The sequence below is a fragment of the Onychostruthus taczanowskii genome, unplaced genomic scaffold (genome assembly GCF_017590055.1).
Source record: "Onychostruthus taczanowskii isolate IOZ18803 unplaced genomic scaffold, ASM1759005v1 scaffold21, whole genome shotgun sequence".
Lineage (NCBI taxonomy): Eukaryota > Metazoa > Chordata > Aves > Passeriformes > Passeridae > Onychostruthus > Onychostruthus taczanowskii.
Window position 1 is genome coordinate 12,335,835 of NW_024499351.1, and position 22,122 is coordinate 12,357,956.

The window sequence follows — 22,122 nt, forward strand, 5'->3', positions numbered from 1 at the left end:
AAAGTGGTTGCATATCAGGACCTTTACCAGACACTCCCCCAGTCACAATCTCACAATGATTCTCTTGTAAAAATACCTCAAAGAAGCTACCAGCCTAACCATTCAGCTCGGCATTCTATTAAACTTCAATATTTGCATATCAGAATTTTTTATAGAAAGTAGAACCTGAAAATGGACAGAGGTACCATCTGATTTACTGGTGTAGAGATAAGTAATACTAAACAGTTATTAACTTGTTTCTGGACTTGTGTATAGAAATGCTCACCATGCAATCTGTGTGCTTCACATGTGATTTATTTCGTATTTCTGCTGTAGAATAAGTAGTTGTTACTTGGGGTAATTTTATAACTGTGGTTCTGAAATACAGAAAAGTATGGTTGAAATATTCTTCAGACAGATTTTGGACATCTGTTTGAAATGGCCTAATTTTTGGCATTAGTATTTAATGGTGTCAGAACACCAGTTTTCTAGTGTTTTCAGTTTTCTCCAATTTGCACCTAGACATGCTTTTGTAAATCTATAAAGTCAACTGAGCATCTTAGGAAACCTGGCATGTATCAGAAAAGATATTGCATACCAATTCAATGGAATAAAGAATTCTACATGATAATATTTTTCATACAAAGGTAAAGAATGTGGCACTTCAAGAATGATTACTAATAGAACTGGTACCCTTCACATTGAGAAAAGTCTGGAATAAAAATGCATAGATATTTTTTTCATAAATTCTTTACTGAATTAGAGTGAATGGTAGAGGAGTAAGCAATCCTCAGTATTTCAAATTGTGTGTGTTTTGCTCTATGGATCTGTTGCCAGTTCTTGAAATCTGAACTTACCCTCAGTCTACTTTGAGATGGGGATAAAGTCTGAGAACCTTGAAGATTCAAAAGACTGGGGTCGGTTTAGGTTTTTTGATATTCTTTCTACAGTTTTTTATTTCCAAAATAATTCAGAAGTAGTAACATAAGCAGCTTAAGCACTGTCAATAAAATAAATAATAATATTTAATAATAATTGAATAAATAATATTTATAATAATAAATTTTAAAAAGTAGATTTTCACAGCCTCTGACATGTTATTACAGGCTCCTTGCATGTTCTGCTGAACAAAATGATTGGGTACAGGTGAACATGTGTTTGGATATGTTTTACTGCAGCATCTTCGTATCACTGATGCTTAGAAAACAAGGTGTTTGAGCTTATGGGCAACACAAATGCCAGTTAGAAAACATTTTAATTAGATTCACTTGCACAGTTGGTACTGCTGTAATACTTCTTGTTGGAAGTATGCAAGGAACCTTAATAAGCTATACAGGTTTATTTTTTATAATGGAATTCTTCAATTCCCTTTGAGCTGCATATTCCTCTTTTCTGTCCATCTTTCCTTCTCCACACTCTAGGCTTGTAGCAGGGAAAAGTAAAGGAACAAAGGGTATCATTTTCCCTTTGGTGGCTTCTGGGTTGAAGGTGCTGGATTGGTGGTGTAACTAGATGATATTGAGGGTTTCTTCCAACTTAGATGATTCTGTGGTTCTGTATAATGGCAGTAACCTAATCAAGAGGCAGCTGTGTCAGAACAAGGGCTATGCTGGGAGAGAACTCTTTTCTGTTTTAAATGTGGTAGCAGAAAATTGGAGAGCCATCACGAAGAAATATCACACATCCAATGTGTAGCTGCAAGGGTGTGCTGACTCAAGTGCCTAGGGAGAGAAAGCAATAAGGGCATTTACTTTTACCAGAGAATGAGTAGGATTTAAAGATTCAGTGATGAGGAAGAAGGAGGCTGGAGAGGCTTCAGCATGCAATGAGGAACTCAGGAATGGCCAAAATACCTGTGCTTAAGTCTATGAGCAGGAGAGAAGAGAAAAAAAAAACAAACCATGAGTGCATGGGAAAGACTGAGTATATAATAACTATACAGGGAGCAAGCATATCTCTTTCTGGATGCTCTCAGGCGCATGGTGGGATTCTTGGGGTGTCCTGTCTCCAGGGCCAGGATTTGAACTAGATCATCCTGATAGGTTCCTTCCAAGTCAGCATATTCTGTGATTCCATGGCTCTGTGAAAGGCTGAGTGGCCTCTGTGACTGGCCTGAGTGGTTTCTATAGCACACAGAAGAGCTATGTTGGGACTGGCCCTCAGCACATAAGTGCTTTTTCACCCTCTCTGTCACCAGGGACAAGAGAGGGTAAACTCAATATGCAGGAGCTGGACGTCATAATTTTGCTGTGATCTTTCTTTAGGTCCACTTTTGACTCCACTTCTTCCCAATTTTTTCTAGAAGGGACTCCCTATTAGAAGTCAGTCATGGATCCTTAGGTAATTTCTTCATGTAACGACACAATGAAGCATCGTTCAGAAATTCTGATTGTCTCATGACTTTGTGATGAAACATATACTTGACATAGTTCCTTTTTTGTTGTTTTTGAAGAATTAATCTTGTTTATAATAATTTTGTGACTTGCAAAATTGCTTATATCCATGAAAAATGAATAATAGACACAATCATGATAGTATGACTGCTTACACCTTCTTTCTCTCCTTTATATAAAATTGAATGAGAACACAAGGTACAATGCATGAGAGATCTGGGCCTACATTGTGTAATCAAACTAGGAAAAAAAGTTTCTATATTTCTGAATTTTATATTTTACTTAATAGGTCTGTCCAAGCTGATGGAAGCCAGTGAATCTGTTGCCCAACTCTCTAAGGACTTGGCTGTTAAGGAGAAGGAGCTGGCTGTGACATCTATTAAGGCAGATAAAGTAAGTGAGTGTTAAATAGCACTAGAATATATAGCAGGTAAAATGCTATTGCAGAATTTGATCATAATTTGCAAAAATTTTCCTCATCTAAAATGAGGTTTTACTCTCTCTATAGTGTGTTGATTTAGCATTTGCTTCTGAAAGTGAGGTACTTTTAAACTGCAACAGAGGTTGAGTGCTTTCCTTGTCCTTCTCCCATTTCTTACCCACTCAGATAAGCATCAAATTTCATTTTCTTTAACAGATTTTTTAAAATTTGTTCCTAATTGACATTATTAAATTTTGGATCTTATGTGCACTTACTAGCAGAGAAAAAGTTAACATGATATTGGGGCTTTTCTACTTCAAATTTGCTTAGAAAAATCTCTTTTCCTTAGAAAAATGTTCATTGCAGTCCAGTTTCAGGTTTTGTCTTTTACATTAACAAGATACCTGTGTGTTCATGAGAGTGGTGGTCTGGTAGAAATCTGGTTTCCAAAATGACTCTCTGGAAAGGTATGCTAGGGAATGGATCAGTATAGGCATTCTGTTTTCTGAAAGATACCTTAATGCTCTGATGGTGCATATTTAATATGCCCTGGAGAGTGAATTTTGGCTGGTGATGACTAAGGGACTACATGCATTCTTTGAGGTCTTTGATCTCATAAGAGAAATATGTGACAGAAAGGGATGAAGTTGAACTTCTCACATTAAATATTTATTCAATAGTTATATGATACCATATATAGTTAGCTGTACTTGGGGTTAGATTTAATAGCTGTTACTTACCTATTTTATCTTGTGTCTCATAATCATTTGTTCCATCATTTTGATTTATAGATTTTATGTGTTTATTATCATTTCCAGGTACTAGAAGAAGTCAAAGAAAGTGCTGAAGCTGCAACTAAAATAAAGCTTGAAGTCCAGGAAGTGAAAGATAAAGCACAAAGGATCGTGGATGCAATTGATATAGAAAAGCAAGAAGCAGAGAAAAAACTGGAGGCAGCTAAACCAGCACTAGAAGAAGCAGAAGAAGCTCTTAAAGTGAATAAATTTCATTTTTATTAGTACAGTATTATTTGCATCACCTGTGAGAAGCCAGAGCCACCAACACGCAGCTGTCTCTTGGTACTGACTGCTGCCACCAGCTCCTTGCTGTTGCTGGCCATGTCTCTCATGAATACTTAAGGCACACATATTTTACTTAAAACACAAAGGGACTGTTTTATAGTATTTTTTTTCCTTCCATCTGAATACTTCATCATTATGAAGTTGGAGATCTTTCCAAAAGCTACACATGCCTTTAGAATATCTGTTATTCTGAATTCAAGGGAATACTTCTTGTGCTAACAGAATGTTTTTAATTCAAACTTAAGTAATTACACCTGTCTTTTAAGACAAATAAAAATCTATCTCTTCCTTCACCAAAACCCACAATGCTTTTAATTTTAAGAGAAACAGGAAACAAAGTGGATTCAGGGCAATCAGAAGCAGGGTTCAGAAATCTGGAGGCATTATTGTGCTACATAATTTCATTCTTCTGCTCTGAACAGTAAAAACCTCTGAAATCAGAAATCAATGACGGCCTTTCATTCCAGTTATCAGAATTTATGTGACAGAAGTTCTTGAGTAGAAAAAGCAAAAAAAGGAGCATTGTTTGCTCTTACACTGATGTTTAGATAATTAAATAAATGAAACTTCCAAAAATAGTCACAAAATTGCTAAAGTTTTACGAAACTATGAAACTTATTAATTAGGCCATGTTTCTTACTTTTTTTTTGTATATACTTAATACAAATGCACCTCAGAGAAAAGTATTACAAATGAACATGGAAATCAAGATATTGAAATGGGTATGATGGTATTGATGCAGGATTCTATTACACCTTTCTTCAAACAGACCATCAGACCAGAGGATATCGCTACTGTTAGAAAACTTGCAAAACCTCCTCACCTCATTATGAGGATCATGGACTGTTGTCTGCTACTATTTCAAAAGAGACTGGATCAAGTTACCATGGATCCAGAAAAGCCTTGCTGCAAGCCATCATGGGGAGAATCATTAAAAGTTAGTAGAGTTTTCAAATGGTGTTTCTTAAACATCAGAAATAGCAATTAGCTTATCAGAGAACTTATGATGCTGTTTACCCAAAACATGATGGAATTTTATTGAAAGGCAAACATATTGTTTTAAGATAAACTGTATCTATACACTATATTTAATGGGTAGAAATAGTAGGTGAATTGCTTAGAGACTTGCAGCAGAAGCTTTAGAGTTTGCTTGACCTGTTCCTGGCAATGATGGTAACAGTAACAAATAGTGCTTTTGCATTTTATTTAGGCTTTTACAGTTAAAAAAGTCATCAAAAGCTTTTATTTTCCACTGATGTAATAAAATGAGATAAACAGTTATTCCATGAATTGTCTTTAGCATGCTAAAAGTTTGTTAGAAAAGATTAAGCCAAATTATTTCACTTTTCAGAATTAGATAATGCATCACAACTGCCAAAATTTTTTTGCATTTAGTTAAGTTACAAATATATTTCTGAGTCTTTCTATGGGTCAAATTTTTTTAATTAAATGATGCTTCTTGAATGCTTCTAAAACGCAGGAATATAGGAGATGGAAAGCACATCAGTAACTTTTGAATCTAGTTACTGGAGCGTAATTGGTTAAATCTTCAAAATAACAGAAGGTGTGTGGGAGGAGTTACAACTGAATAGCACACTTACATTATTAGCAGTATGAATTACCTCTGTTTACAGAAGAATTTTAGGAATGCTTTTTAACAGCTTCACCTATGAACAAGACCTTGAATGTAAAATGTGTAAATAACTCGTGTGTTGTTTTTTGAAGCTTATGAGTGGCCCGTTCTTGAACAACCTAAGGAACTTTGCTAGGGATACAATCAATGATGAGACAGTAGAATTAGTCCAGCCTTACTTTGAAATGGAAGACTATACACTGGAAAATGGTAAAAAAGTGTGTGGCAACGTGGCAGGACTCCTCTCTTGGACAAAAGCCATGGTGGTATTTTATGGTGTTAACAGAGAAGTCTTGCCTCTTAAGGTAACACATCCTCTCTTGCTTTGTGTTTGCTTACCAAGTAATTGAATGTATTTTAAAGTAATAGGATTTTACAAATGTATACAAATGTATACACACACACACATATATATATATATATATAAAATTACTTTATAATTGTTTTTAAAATGTTTTACCAGGATCTTCATTCCTTCTCCAGAGGGTCCTGCAAACAGAGGTTTGCAGCTATTTTAGGTTTTTTCTTTTCTCCTGGTAACTTAGAAGCAGTGGAGGACTGACATCTTGCCTAAATATTGGCTTTCTAAAGAGGTTCAGAGGTCACATTAATAAAGGAGCTATGTTGCAATAGTAGGAAGCAAAATAAGGAAAACATTTTTAAGAGTAAATTTTTACTTTAGTGTGTGTGAGTGTTCTTTTTCAGGTTTATGAGACTCAAGGGCAGTGATTTTTTTGTTCTAAACAAAGTATTTTATCCTTAAATATAGCATAATTTTTTAAAAAATAGTAAAAGGGGTGAACACCTACCAAATTTTTTTAACCTTTGTGTCCCTGGTAGAAATGTTATTTACAGAAGCAACAGTAATACAGATGAATTCTTTTAAAAAATCAATTAATTTCCTGTGTTCACCATAAATATAATTTTAGGAGCAATAGGAAGAGTCACTGTTTTAGGACCATTTTACCCATTTCAGTGGGTAAAAGCAATATTGTTAGCTGATAAAGGACCAATTTCCTGTTGTGATTGCTGGCTGCTACAAAATTCACTAATAAAAGAGGAAATTACATATAGTCAAAACATATAGTCAACCAAGAATACTGAATGATTGTTCTTCTAGTCTAACCAATGTGTACAGATCAGAAACCTTACTTCCTTAACCAGCTTCTTGAAATGTAATTTTTTTTATTGTCAATAAAATTGACAATATGTAGTAGAACTTTAGGTACTGTATTGTTATTGAACAAAAGAAAATCTTATCTTCAGTATATATGTGGTATAGTTTTCAGCTTAAATGTTTTTGATGTTTATATAAAAGTTACTTTGATGTATTGTCTTGTGATTACCAGCTAAGTAGGCTTAAATAGTTCATTGAATTATATTAAAATCATATATATGATAAAACTTTTAAATTTTTTTTTTTCTCCTTTTCAGGCTAACCTGGCAAAACAAGAAGGTCGCCTGAAAATAGCTAATGCAGAAAAAGATAAAGCTCAGGCAGAATTAGATGAAAAGCAAGCTGAACTGGATAAAGTGCAGGCAAAGTTTGATGCAGCAATGAAGGAGAAAATGGTGTGATAAACGTATTTTAGTCTTACCAAAAATGCTTGTACAATTGCACTTGTTATGTAATTAGGATTTGCTGCAAACACACATTTACCTGCTACCTTGAATAACATGGCTGAGATTGAGGTGTAAAAGTAAGAGATTTAAGCCTATATCTGCTTCCTGTGAATAGGAACATATTAGATGTCCTTAAGTATCCTCAAGGATGAGTTTTAAATAAATAAAATAGTTATAATATAAGATGATGAAAAGTATATAAAATAACTCCACATTTTTGCATTTGATAATTAAGTAGGACATTTTTTCAATTTTAGGACTTAGAGAATGATGCAGAAACATGCAAAAGAAAGATGCAAGCAGCCTCTGACCTTATAGATGGACTGAGTGGAGAGAAAGTTAGATGGACTCAGCAAAGCAAAGAATTTAAATCTCAAATTAAAAGGTATCAAATCCATTACAGAAAAAAAAAAAAAGAATATGCTTGGAAAAAGTGAAGTATTTGTAAACAATTTAGTAGCTTTAATTGCAGTACTTAATTTTCTTCCTGGAAACCTTAATATAGCAATGTAATCAAATGAACTACCCTGGAATTTGAATTTTCCTCCCATAAGTAAGAATACATGAGTGCTGAGTGCCAGTATTTCAGTTAAGAACAATGCCTCTGATTTTGGAATTAGCTACCAAAAAGATTTTTACTAGGGCTGTTATGTGCCTGTATAACTGCTGCTTCTGCAGTCCCCCTAATACTGCACATCGTTCTGATGTCACTGGGGAAGTGAAACCTTCAGATAAGCTCAGCTTCTGTAGAACATTTATGTTACTATAAATTTGCTATCGGGAAAGTGGGCATTTCTGGTGAGAGTTTCAATAGAACTAGGTTTGTGTCCTTGATAAATAGTGTATTTCAGACATATTCTTAAGAAATAAACAATTTTATTAACTCATTTAGGAAAAAAGGAATAGTTGTCATCAGGGCTCTATTGTTTTGTAGGGGTGGAGACAGTGTTTTCATAAAATACTACTCAAATTTTGCCTCAAAAATGCTCTGGAAGCAACTTTTAAAAAAAATCTTCTTATGTTTCAAAAGCCGTTTTTTAAAGTAATTAGAAATTGAATTTGTGCACCACCTTTTAATGATTTTTCTTCCTTTTCTAGACTTGTGGGAGATATATTGCTCTGCACAGGCTTTCTTTCATACTGTGGACCTTTTAATCAAGACTTCAGGAACCTTTTGCTTAAAGACTTATGGGAAACAGAGTTGAGAGCTCATAAAATCCCCTTTTCTGATGATTTGAACCTGATTTCTATGTTGGTAGATCAACCAACAGTAAGTTCTTGGTGCTTGGAGGGTTTAATTTGAACTTCTGTTAGCATATTCTATGACTGTTAGCCAGCATTATGCCTGCTTAGAGAAGAACTATAATCCCCAGTATTCCAAATATTGCTGTGTACTTCTGTGGTTTCCAAATGCTCTTGGCAATTTCCTCTAAGTCTTAGCATAGTAATAATAACAAAACCCAAGAGAAACAAGTGATGCACAATAGAATTTCTCACCCCATGCTGACCAATACCCCGTCAATCCCTAAACCATGAACAAGTCTCTTCTGAGTAACTCCTCCAGTTTATATAGTGGACATGGCATTCTCTGGTATGGAATAACCCTTTGGCCAGTTCAGGGCAGCTGTCCTGGTCATGCTCCCTCCCAACTCCTTGTGCACCTGCTCACTGGCAGAGCACGGGACACTGAAAAATCCTTGCCTTGTGGTGAGCACTACTGAGCAACAGCCAAAACATCAGTGTGACAATGTTATTCTTACAGTAAATCAGAAAAACACAGCACTGTATACCATCTACCAAGAGAAAATTGACCTTTCTTTCAGCCGAAGCCAGGACATTTCTAAAACAGTGGGTTTGGCTGTAATTTAAAATAGAATACATAAAGTCCTTTTATTCAATGTAAATATATTAGAAATGGGCAGAGTGGGAAATGTCAGAATCTTCAAGTTTCCTTCAGTAAACACTAATTCCCAAAAGCTCTCTTACTCTGGTTTTTGCTTAATTGATCCCAATGCTTAATTTATCTGTCAAGCTGTCTTTGACATCCTTACACTTTAAAATATACTTTTTGTGATTCTATGTAGTTTAAAAAAATCCATAAAAATAAAATTCTGGAAATTTTATTTATACCTGCATTTTGTTTATACCTGCATGAATAATTCTTCAGCAGGTTCAGATATGCATTCCCTTTGATGTCCCTGTTACTTCTTAGAAGAATTTTAATTGAAGAAAAATTCCAGTGATAATTTATTTCAAACTATTATTTTTTCTTCATCTCTCTCGCTTTTTTTTTTTTTTTTTAAATTTATTTTTTTTTAGATTAGTGAGTGGAATCTTCAAGGATTGCCTGGAGATCACCTCTCAATTCAGAATGGTATTATTGTCACTAAGGCATCAAGATACCCACTTTTAGTAGACCCACAAACTCAAGGAAAAGCGTGGGTTATAAATAAAGAACAGGATAATGAATTACAGGTAAACAGTGGAAGGGTGTGCTCTATTATACTCCTTCAAACATTATTGCTTTAGAGGGAGGTTGCATTTGAGTCAGTGTGATCTGAGATAAGTTTAACATGTATGGAGACTGACAATTATGTAGATGCATCAGCAGGGAACTTGAGAACAGCTGTAAATCCCACTCAAGGGCTTGGAAAAGACTATCCAACTTGTATGAACTCTAGCAAAAAGTATAAAAGTATTTTGTTCAAGATGGGTAGGTATGGTCCCAACACAAAAGAGGACAAAGAGATGATAATTTAAAAACCAAAAGAGTATAATATGAAATTATTAAATGAGAGCAAATTGGGTGACTGTTAGTAACATTACAGATAAAGGCAGGATAAGTTGCAGCTCTGAAAATGTAGGCAAAGTGCCTCGAGTGTTGCAGCCCATAATTTAGGACCTGAGAGGGTATTCATAATGAGGTTGTCACTACAAAAGGAAGTTGAGGAAATCCTGCTGAAGCCATACCCATGAAAAATTTGCCTATGCTAACATTACTGCAATCTTCATAGCTCTTTCACAGGTTAAACCAATATGCTAAAATGCCTGCTCATGAAACATAAAACAAAGATGTTCATGTGTCACTATCTGCATCACAATTTTTTTTTCCCAAATTATGTGGCATAGCAAAAGTAAACTGCATTTTAAAACCCTTAGCCTGAATGTTGAGAAAACTCATATGTCCTGAATATCAATACATTTTAGAGGGTTTAGAATTAGTTAATTATATAGCTTACTGTTTTATACATGCTTTTAAATTATTTTATATAGTATGAATCCCATTTCATGAAATATCAATCTGAATTCATAATATTGGAGCAGTGTTTCATTTTTTAGACTTCCATATTTTAGAGTCCAGATTTCCAGAAGGAATTTCTCAGCACTTCAAAGCTAAAATTAGAAAATCTAGTCCTTCTAGGACATAGAACAGAAAATAAAAGGCTAGGTGTCTCTGGTTTCTAAAATATACATAACATCTCTAGCATGCAATAAACTGTACCAGTTTGATTTAGTACATTATTACTATCATAATGAAGTCCTGAGGATTCAGTTACAGCCAACCTTTTAAGTCACCTTTTTATGATACTTTTCACTGTACACACAGAAGTATTTCTGCATAAATTGCTTCATGGTCAACATTTATAGCACCTGCTTTGAAATACAACAAAAACAATGAAAAAAATTTTCCAAGGTTAGGTCTGTGGTTTTCATGTAAGACTGAGGAAATGCTTTGTCCTTACACCAATTTATAATTTACTTTTTGAGGTAACAACTCTGAATGACAAGTATTTCCGGCAACACCTAGAAGACAGTCTTTCACTGGGACGATCACTCCTGATTGAAGATATAGAGGAAGAATTGGATCCAGTTCTTGATAATATACTAGAAAAAAATTTCATAAAATCTGGATCTGCTTTTAAGGTTAGTAATCAAACAAAATAAGTGGAATAAATAGCTAGCCTTGTGACAAATGTTGTTTTACCATTGTTATAAACATTTGCTGAATCAGGTAAACTTTGTATTCAGTAGAGACATGTAAGGAATCAAACTGAACTAATAATAAAACACAACAGACAGAGCCTCAGCTGTGTAGTAAATTGGCAAGTCTAAACTATGAGTTTAACTACCAGGGTTATTAGTGAAGATTCCAAACTGGAACCAATTATGCTTATCTGATTAAATGCTTAAAATTCTTTCTACTGATTTTGAAGCATGCTTAAGGAAGTGGTTTGGTCCTACTCTTTTTATAAGCCAGGTATTTGAAGCCACATTGGAGACTCATATGTTGGAGCCTTATTTGCCCCCCACTGTCCCATGGCAGATGATCTTTGAGGTCCCTTCCAACACCAACAATTCCAAGATTCATACTACAGTATACAGTGATCAGATTTCCTTGTGCACATGCAGCTTTTGAGTTAGACTGCTGTTTAAGTTATAGAATATCTTAATTCTGTAAAAATTTATTTTGAATACTCTGAATGAATTTTTACTTCCTTCAGAAAGATTCTTTGAAACCTGCTTAGTCTTAATAAAGTTAAAATTTATGTCCAGTAATTTCTGTTCCATTGTTGGATCACATAATTAATTTTACCTTGGACATAAGAGAATGATGATTTCTACAAAAGTCAGCAGTTTCTACTACCTCTTCATCTGAGGTGTGATTAGAAACCAAATGTTTCTGAAGCTGTTAATCATAATTCACAGTGGAAGTGATCCCTATATTTAGCTGAAGGGAAATGCTACTTTTATAACGTACTCTAACTTGTACATTTGGGCAGTGACTTTTATTTTCATGACAAATTTAAATTGTGAAATAAATTTTCTCTTTTTGGCACTTCAAATCTTGTAAGTTTTTCTTCCTGCTCAATATTACTGAGTTTAATAAAGTTCATTTTCCTCTGTTTAATATTAACTTAACTTAATCCACAGGTGAAAGTCGGTGATAAGGAAGTAGATGTTATGAATTCTTTTAGACTGTTCATTACTACAAAGCTACCTAATCCTTCTTTCACACCTGAAATTAATGCAAAAACATCAATTATTGATTTTACTGTTACAATGAAAGGACTTGAGAATCAGTTACTGAGAAGAGTAATACTCACTGAAAAACAGGTAAGTTAACAGTACAAATAACTCATAGCGATATTTAATTTTTTTTCCATTTAATTTGTTTTGGTATGTAGAAAAAAGAAATGTTCAAATGGAAAAAAAATATTAGCTATTTCTAAAATTATATTCAGATTCACTATAGATATTTACAAATATCAAAAATGCATTGGGAGGCTCTTAATATACACGACTGTCAGTACGACACAAACAATTAATTACCTGGATTTGACATCGATAAGATACATCATAAGATACTGAATAAACACTGCTTAAAAAAGCATTTAAAAAAAAAAAAAAAGTTTTAGATAGCAAGAAAAGTAAAATGCACATTTCATGACTAGATCCAACTGTTCACCTGTATCTTCAATCACAAATTATTCATTGAAAAATCAGAAACCGAATTTTAAGTATCTCTCATATTTGCAACCCCTAAAATGTCATGCCATTTTCTTTTTTCTAATAACAGGAACTTGAGGCAGAACGAATTAAGCTCATGGAAGACGTAACTTCTAATAAGAGGAAGATGAAGGAACTGGAAGACAATCTTCTTTACAAACTAAGTGCAACTAAAGGTTCTATATAAAAATATTAATCAGAATAGGCAGATAAAACTGATTCACACTAGGTCCTTTCCTTACAGATTTTGGTTTCTCCTTCTAACATACATTAAGAGAATGTACAGTGGCAGGAGTATGAGGACTGTGAGGGCTTTGGTGCTATAACATGCCACCATATGCAACTCAGGACACCTAAACTTAAAACCTGAACAACTTTTTTGAAATACATCCATATTTTTGAGAGCTTTCTGCCCCTCTGATGAGATAACGTGTCTGACCATGGGCAAATCTTTAAACCATTGAAAATGTTAATTGGAATGGCCTGGCTTAAAATTGTCTTGAAACTCTTCTGCAGTACATTATGAGCCTGAACCTGATCACTTACTATTTCTGGTGGAAAAAGAATCTGGTAACAGAAAATCTGTGAGTAACTGCTGGAGATTCATGCATATCGTTGAATGACCATTTCCCTTAGGACCATAAGTCTTTTTTACTTTGATAGTGATGATGAATAGATTTCAAAATAATTTAAATCATTTGTGGACTATGTAGGTTGTGTGGATAAGATAGGTGACTTCTCTAGTATGTGTTGCAAAGCTGTTGGTATAAATACATTTAACATATTTTGAATGAATTTGCTAAAATACGTTGGATGTAAAAATAATTTTTAGTATTACATATCCTATCTGGTCTCTAGTTTAAAATCTTTCTGTAATTCAGTAAATAATTTCATTTTCTAAAATAAATAATTCCTGTAATTTGGCCTTTTGTTTTCTATATACATATGAAATGAAAATATTGTTACAATAATATCCTAAACATCCAGTATTTTACTTTTCAGGTTCACTAGTGGATGATGAGTCTTTAATTGGTGTCCTGCAAACAACTAAGCAAACAGCTGCTGAAATAGCTGTCAAGTTGTCTGTGGCAGCAGAAACTGAAGTGAAGATTAACACTGCTCAGGAGGAATATCGACCTGTTGCTACACGTGGAAGCATTCTTTATTTCCTTCTTACAGCAATGAGCATGGTCAATAATATGTATCAAACTTCACTGGCTCAGTTCTTGAAGCTTTTTGATCAATCTATAGCCAGGTAGGAAGACACAGATTTTTCCTACTATTCAGATGTTTGCCTTTCCAATGTACTTGCTCTTATTAATGCGGTTTCTTTGTGCTTTGTTTTCACGATTTAGGTCTAAGAAATCTCCTGTGCCTCAGAAAAGAATCTCAAATATTATTGAATATCTCACTTTTGAAATTCACTCATATTCTGTTAGAGGCCTATATGAAAATCACAAATTCCTCTTTACCCTCCTTCTGGCTTTAAAAATTGATATTGAGAGAGGACATGTGGAAAACAGAGAGTTCCAAACTCTCATTAGAGGTAAGTTTTAAAAATTGTGTTATGTGTAGGACTAATTCAACTTTTAAAATTTTTATGCCATTTCGAAACCTTATTTCTTTGTCTACATGGTTTCTGTCAATCAGCATTTCTGTGGGAACTGGGCTTGTTCAGCTTGGCAAAGGGAAGCCTTAGAGGACACCCAATAGTAGCCTTCCAACACCTGTGAGAAGGCCATTAATAAGGCTAAGTTATAATTTGGTATGAAATAAGTACACAAGAGTACAGTTAGTATCACAGAGAAAATTATTTAGGTCAAAATACATAATTTAAAAAGAAATATAAATTATATTTTGACCCCTGGAATATCATGTGTTTCATCAGAAAGTACGTTTCATCCTATATTTTTAACCACAGGAGGTGCAGCTTTGGATCTACAGGCTTGCCCACCCAAACCTTGCCGCTGGATTCTTGACATGATATGGCTAAATCTAGTGGAGTTGAATAAACTTCCACAATTTCAAGAAATTTTGAACCAGGTGATATTTTCTAATAATCTTTTAAATGTTAATTATTATGTTAATTAATTAATAATTTAATAATACTTTAATAATAAAGAATTAATAAGTAGTAACAATTGGTTAATGCTTAATTAACAATTAATAATTAGTTAATAATTATGTTAATTAATTATGATTGTCATCATAATTGTGTTTCCAAAAAAATGCAGAATAACATCATAGAGACAATTAGGTACCATGAATGGTGGTGTGTTTATTTATCTTCTTTATGGTATTTGGTATTGTAGTAATTGAGGTCGAAAAAGGAGAGAAGGAACAGGAGCAAAGGAAAAAGGAAGTCAATAAAAGAGAGATAGGATAAAAAGCTAGAGGTATCAAAAAGGCTCATAAAATTAATCTGAGTGTCAGGTTTTAAGTGACAATGTTGTCTGTCTTGATTCTGGTATATTTTTACAAGTGAGTGCTTTGCTGCTTGTTTTTAAATACTCGTTTCTGTCCCAAGATTAAAAGTGAGATATGATGAGCTAGCAACAAATGCCATGCTTTACGTAGGCATGCATGAACTTATAGGCACATAAGCTTGTCACATGTTCAATTTGGTAAATTTATTTTTCTTTTTTTAGCATAGTTTAACCACTCCCTGAGCATTTCTTGTCTCTAAGTGCTCCTTGCTAGTCAGGCTGATGGCCAGGGCAGTAAGTTCTCCTTGCTGTTACATCATTGGCCGGCCAAGTCCATTTTGTGATGGCACATATTGCCCTGGAGGGTAGCAACCATTTTAGCTAAATGGTTACCTGCAAGTGGTCACTCATATTCTGTTAGAGGTATACATGAAAACCACAGGCTGTAGTTTTCATGGCTGTTTCATGGCTGTTTCTAAACCCTGTAACCAGGCAAGAGTTGGATACGTACCAGTGAAATTCTTCCAGTTTTTGGTTTCTTGAGGTATCAAAATAGAATATCAAGTTAGGAGAAAGTTGGAGGAGCTTCAGTTAGGTTGCTCACCCTGGGCTGTTAGGGCACAAGAATCCTATTTCTATAAAAGTCCTTTCACCAGGTCTTTTCTAGAATTTGTGCAAACAAAATTTTAGACTCCAAAATACTTAGGTGACCATGTTATCACAAAAGCTCTCCTTTTAATTTTATTTTCTTAGTACTGCCTTACTTTTGCCATGTAGTTGCAAAGTTAAAATGTGGCAATTAAAATTATTTCAGTCATAGATAGAAATGGAATATGGGAGGGTGCTAACTAGAACATCAATTAAAACCCCAAATATTGTGAAAACGTCTTTTGAATCTTATTTTTATCCATTAGAAGTGCTGTTCTATTTGATTCATCATATCAAATACAACTGTATCATTATTCATTTAGATGAAGCATTAAATTATTTACAGTGACCAAAAAAGGACTGAGAATGCTATGCTCAGTTCTCAAGAGGTTTCCTGTGCCTTTCTTTTCCTCATGCTAGTTTCAATTCATTTTTCTCCTCTAAAAAAAAAAATAAGTCCCAGATGCCTAATTTAACATAGACATCTTCTGTTTAAAACCTTTATCAATGCATTCCTTGTTCTCTTTCCAGTTATCTGAGAATATTGCAGTAGCTGACCTTCCTCAGTCACTGCATTGAAAGGCTCAGGTGCATTTTCACAATGTTCTGCCCACTGGTATTCCTTATCCTATTAGGACACAGGTTCTAAGAGGTGCCTGAAATTGTGCTCATATTTGTGGTCAGGTTTATTCTTTCTCAAGCCAAAAGCTTACTAGAATCTGCTACTTTTAATTTGCCATTCATTGGCTGGCTAAACTGTACTGGGTCAGATTTTTCTGGTCCTCTTCGTATTTTGTGACCAAAAGGAATTAATTAATCAATCACAGTGTGTTCCTCTTGTAATACAGAGTATAGTTCTTGTAGTACATAGTAAAGTTCCTCCTGCTAATTACTTATTTTTTTAAGTAGATGCATCTGTTTGGGAGGGGAATGCATAAATAACTGACTGGCTTGAGAGTCTACATACTTACACTGATTGCAAGTGAATTGAATTAATTGAAACAATTCAATTAATTGAAGCAATTGAATTAATATTATTTGTAGTATTTTAATAGCAATTCTCATGGCATATTTCTTAAATGCTATAGGCAATGTTACTTGTAATATGTCCTAATATAATAATGGCCTCTCATTAAAAGCTACATTTGCAAGGAGATTTTAATGCAATGGCAATATATTTATTTGTGTGTTAATGTAATAAATTTAGATAGCTCATAGTGATAAGGCATGGAAACACTGGTTTGATAAAGACGCCCCTGAGGAAGAAATTATCCCTAATGGATACAGTGATTCACTTGACACCTTCCGCAAGCTTTTACTCATCAGGTGAGCATCTTCAGAAATTTTGGGAAATTACACAGTTGCAACACATCTCAACCTATCAGTATGCTATTATCATAATAGTGTAACTTCAGTTATCTCTGGGTGACATTAAATAGCAATTCACTCACATGAAATATGTTTTTATTTAATTACTTCAGAGCTGTCCTCTGCCGTCTAAAGGTATTTACAGAAAATATTTTTATAGCTTTGCTTTTATGTCATAAGAAATGGAAACTGGGAACCATATTGCAGCCTTATTTGAGAAGCCCATGAAAAAGTAGAATATTCCAGATAATTTTCAATTTTTAAAAAATTTATTTTAAAATTAACTATTTTAAATACTTTTAAACAAGTATTAAAATATAAAATGCCAAAAAGAGAGATGGTGGAAATACAAAATATGTATTCAAAATTCCATGTGAAAAGAGTGCTGCAAATTATATTTTTTGCATCATATAAGACCTCTAAGATCTTGGGATAAAATGGATTTCCAAAGAAGCATTCAGCTGCCTTATGCATGAGATCATATCTTCCTACATTGGTTTTATATGGTTTACTTGGTTTCCAAGTGCTGTAACAAAAAAAAATCAGAGATACTACAAAATAGCCCAACAATATTATTTACTAGACCGTGATTTGTCTTTGCAGCAGATTCAACCTGTGCAGTAAAAAAGACTAGAATCTGATGGAAATATCATATTGTTTAATGCTCTACACCCTAAGAGGGAGGGGACCATCTAAGTCTAAAGCATTTAAATTATCTTCAAAACCCGAAGATCGTCAGAGTAATATGTTTTATCCAAAAGTAGTTGTTTGTTTGTTTTACCATGGGAAAAACCCTCATCACCAACACAAATACAATCCCGTTTGTACCCTAAAAGACTAACAGATCAAATGAATCATCTGCAGAGTTTTACTAAAGGGCAAAAACAGTCTTAACATTTCCCACTTTGTGTTCTCAAATACAAAAGTTCTGTTTAAAATGAAGAATATCCCAAACTAATGAAGGTGCCTAGAACAGAAAATTCCAGTGCAAATAGTTAAGGCAAAATTGTAAGCAACTGGAATGTATCATAAGTAGAGTAAGATGCATACACACATCATATATATGATTATGATTTTTAAAAATCCCTCTATTTGATAAAAATAGAATTTCTAATTTGAGTCTGATCTTGTAGGAAGAGGCAGTGAATTTATATCTTTGCATGTATTTTATTTTCTAGGTCTTGGTGTCCAGACCGAACACTTTCCCAAGCCAGGAAATACATTGCAAGTTCCTTGGATGAGAAATATACAGAGCCAGTTATTTTGAATTTAAGAAAAACTTGGGAAGAAAGTGACATGCGAACACCTCTCATCTGTTTCTTGTCTATGGGATCAGACCCAACAGATCAGATTAATTCCTTGTCTCGGAAGCTTAATTTGGGTATGAAAATAATTATTCATTTTAATATGTTAAGATGCAGATGGGCAGTGTAACTACTTTCAGAGATTTTTTTTTTTCTGAGAAGTATTTCTTAAAGTCTCTTGCACTACTGTTTGTTCCTGAAACATCATGTTAGAGATAAAATAATGTTTGAAATAGAAGACAGTATGCTAAGAACATTCTGTGTGAAGTTGGAGAGTAATTCAAGTCTTTTTTTAATAAATTATCATCCTTCCTGGTGATGATAACATTTTAAATCCCTATCTTGTAAAGCAATTAATTCTTCTTTTAAAATTATGTTATGGTAACAATAATATTTTCTTGTTTTAACTCTTAACTACAGGTAACTGAAAAATCAGTAATCTGCTTAGAGTATTACTTTGTAACAAAAAAATAGCTACATGATCTACAATTGTATATTCTGGACTTTAGTTCTACACTATATGGAAATCTTGAAATGTGAATACAAACTGAGTTGAGCAGATCCCATATATTCTTGACATTAGTCACGTTAGTATGTTCACAAATGCAGTTTTACATCTTTGCATTGTGGCTATGTACATTTTGAGAAAAATCTCTGTTCATATTTCAAATAATCTGACATTGTTAGGATTTGGCATAAATTCACATTCACAGTCAACATTAGTCACAGTCTTTACTTTCTGTAAGTATTGTCTGTGTGTATTTCAGTGTTGCTATACAAAATGTCAGTGTTTAGAAAATGTATACGTAATAGTATAATATGATGGTGAAGGGCATAGGCTTTCATATTTATATATTTTTGAATTAAATTTATTTAATTGTGCTGTATTTCTATCACTGGTTGTTGGACTGAATTGAAGTTCCTACTTTTTCTCAATAATGTAAGTTCATTAATCTTATATTGTCAAATATGTTATAGAATGTAGGACCATCTCAATGGGCCAAGGACAAGAGGTTCATGCACGCAAACTCATAGAGGTGTCAATGGAACAGGTGGGGAAAAACCATTGCAACATAAGTCGCTTGTCTGTTTTGGTATTCTTTTACACCCCTTTAGCATGCAGTCTATAATATTTTGCATTTTCATCTTACTATCTAGCATATCTCAGGGTGACCATGTCTTTTTGAATGCCTGAGTTTAAAAACATGTCTCTGTGGCACATATATGCGACAGCGGAGTCCAAGCCAATACCTCTGGCAGCAGTGCTACTGAGCAGCTTCCCAAAAGCAGCACATTCCTTACTTATCACTACACTCTTAACAAAGGGTTAAAGGACATTGGGGCCTGGTCCTATCCAGATCTCACCTCTTTATTGGAATTTTTTTTCATTTTTTCCCGTATAAGAGATACCTGGATGTTGCATAGCTTCTACTGAATAAAACAGTGAGTGCACATGTAGCTTAAAGTTGTAGATACAGAAGGATGTGCTTGCTTCTAATATTGTTTCACATTTTCCTTACAACACTGCTAGTGACAGGACCACTTACCAGCATTTGGTGTCCCTTCTTTGTTTCTTTAATTGTCAGTCCTTTGGCTTTGAGTCCCAAGCATGTCTAAGAATTTCTAAGCAATATATAAGAATTTTTCTTTCAATGTGGTAGTGTATTTTGTTATGGCAGATGATATTCCCCAACTGTAAAACCATGAAAAACCTAAGTAGCAGCTACAGAGAGATAGTAATTGAAGTAAACTTCAAATGCAGTATAAAAGTTATAGTGCAAAGATGGTACCTTCTGGTCAGCTGGACACTTCAAGGAGTTGTGGACAGTCTTTCAAATGAAGACATACAGCCATAGTTGCCTGCAAACTCAAAATATGGGGTATCAGTCATATACCTGTACTTTGGAGGGATAGAATATCTCCAGTAACAGAGAGCAGAACATTGGCATATAGATGTACCCCAATTTGGAAAAAGATAAAAAAAGAAATCTCTTTATAGCAAATGAAAATTTATATTATAAGTGCACACATTCATCTGGTATTTCTTTCCTTGTATGTCTAGAATGGTCACTGTCAACTCCCAGTTCTTTGCAATGGTGAAAACTGGAGCATCCCTTCCTTTCTTTTGCCCTTAATTTGAAGCACAAGGACACTCAGCACTCCAGCAGAGCTACCAGTAACGATTTCTGAACTACATGCCTTAGTGCTGAAGGGAGGAAAATGTGAACATCAGATTTGAAAATACTAAACAGAATTAGTGAATATGAAGACAAATACCTATTTGGTTTTTTTGTACCTCTGGCCAAGAGTATATCATATGATTAAAACTGCTCTGCTGTGTTACAGGAAGATAATTTTCAAAAACTGTTTGAATCATTTGAAAATGTATGAAATTAATTAAAGATCTCCCTCAGAAAAGTTGATCCCCAGAAAAGCAGGAAAAAACCCATCTTCATTTAATCTTCTTTTTTTAATATCTATCAAGTCACCATAAATATGTCAATTACATTTTTTTTCACCAACAGTTACTGATGTTTTTTAAATGAGCAAAAACAAAATTGCTAAAATGAAATTACAAGCTGTAATGAAATCCACTGTCCATCAGTGTTTAGAACTGATTAAATAATGGCCCATTTTAATTTCAGGCTTCTAATTCATCAGCCTTCTAAAGTGATGCTAAAAATGCTGATTGGATTTAAATTCATAAACAGAAATTTAGAGAGTCAGTAATCCAACGAGAGCTTTCATGCAATTTGAGAGATGAATAAGATCAAAATAAGTGGAGGTTGAATTTCATGCAAATGCCTTTATTGCAGATAAACTAATTGGAGATAGAAATTTTTAGAGTTTCATTACCACCTCTTTGCACTTATTTTAGATTATGTTATTAACAAATAATTTTTTTAAAAATATGTATTCGTTAAATTTCAGCTGTTACTTTTCCACTCACATTCTTTTGGATCTGATTACAGGATTGCTTATCACTGGTGTTTTGCTGGGAGAGTACAGGAACCTCTTTTTGCCACTAGATAGCACTGATTCTTTACTTACAATGTTCAGCCTGGTTATGTTATTTTCATTGAGAAAAAGAGAATGTGGAAATAAGTTTTGCTCTAACTTATCCTATTTGCTTATCTGTGTCAATATCCTATAATATCAAAAGAGAATATATATTCAGGAACAGAACAGAAGTTTAAAAAAAAACCATGGAAAACCAAATTTGGTTCTTATATAGACAGCTAGCTTTAGCATGAATAACCTGTTCTAAATATTATATGGTAAGGGTTGATATCCTTGTTTAGGGAGGCTGGGTGTTACTTCAGAATTGTCACCTTGGACTGGAATTCATGGATGAACTACTGGAGACACTTCTTACTGCTGAGATGCAGAACGACACATTTCGAGTTTGGATAACTACTGAACAACATCCTAAATTCCCAATTACACTGCTACAGGTTTGTTCAAATATTTAATTCAGGTACTTAATGAAAATTATTCAGATTAATCATGTAAATAGCAGTGAAAAAAATGGAGGAGAAAAACCCTAAAACCCATGGAAAATGGACTTTTGTTACAATGTAAATATCACTTAAAAAAGGAAGGATACTTACCAGTAACTGGAAGTGCTTGATGATGCATTATGTATGGGTGAGTGCACACTTACTCTGTACACAGAAGCCCTTCAATAAAAGCTGTATGGCTTTACTTGTATCCCTTTTTGCCCTACCAGATGCCTT

General features: G+C 34.0%; 1 protein-coding gene across 1 annotated transcript in view; it reads left to right on the forward strand.

Annotated features, from left to right (window-relative positions):
* The window catches only part of DNAH8 (dynein axonemal heavy chain 8), a 116,221-nt gene that overhangs the window by 77,870 nt on the left and 16,229 nt on the right, over positions 1-22,122 (forward strand). The window contains exons 67-84 of the mRNA XM_041404276.1: positions 2,662-2,765; positions 3,612-3,788; positions 4,645-4,812; positions 5,601-5,813; positions 6,943-7,080; positions 7,389-7,516; positions 8,230-8,401; positions 9,451-9,606; positions 10,900-11,055; positions 12,064-12,246; positions 12,710-12,815; positions 13,642-13,894; positions 13,995-14,185; positions 14,561-14,682; positions 16,921-17,039; positions 18,260-18,462; positions 19,364-19,437; positions 21,688-21,840. Of these exons, the coding sequence (XP_041260210.1) occupies positions 2,662-2,765; positions 3,612-3,788; positions 4,645-4,812; positions 5,601-5,813; positions 6,943-7,080; positions 7,389-7,516; positions 8,230-8,401; positions 9,451-9,606; positions 10,900-11,055; positions 12,064-12,246; positions 12,710-12,815; positions 13,642-13,894; positions 13,995-14,185; positions 14,561-14,682; positions 16,921-17,039; positions 18,260-18,462; positions 19,364-19,437; positions 21,688-21,840 (2,816 nt within the window). The remainder of the gene's footprint in view (positions 1-2,661; positions 2,766-3,611; positions 3,789-4,644; positions 4,813-5,600; positions 5,814-6,942; positions 7,081-7,388; positions 7,517-8,229; positions 8,402-9,450; positions 9,607-10,899; positions 11,056-12,063; positions 12,247-12,709; positions 12,816-13,641; positions 13,895-13,994; positions 14,186-14,560; positions 14,683-16,920; positions 17,040-18,259; positions 18,463-19,363; positions 19,438-21,687; positions 21,841-22,122) is intronic.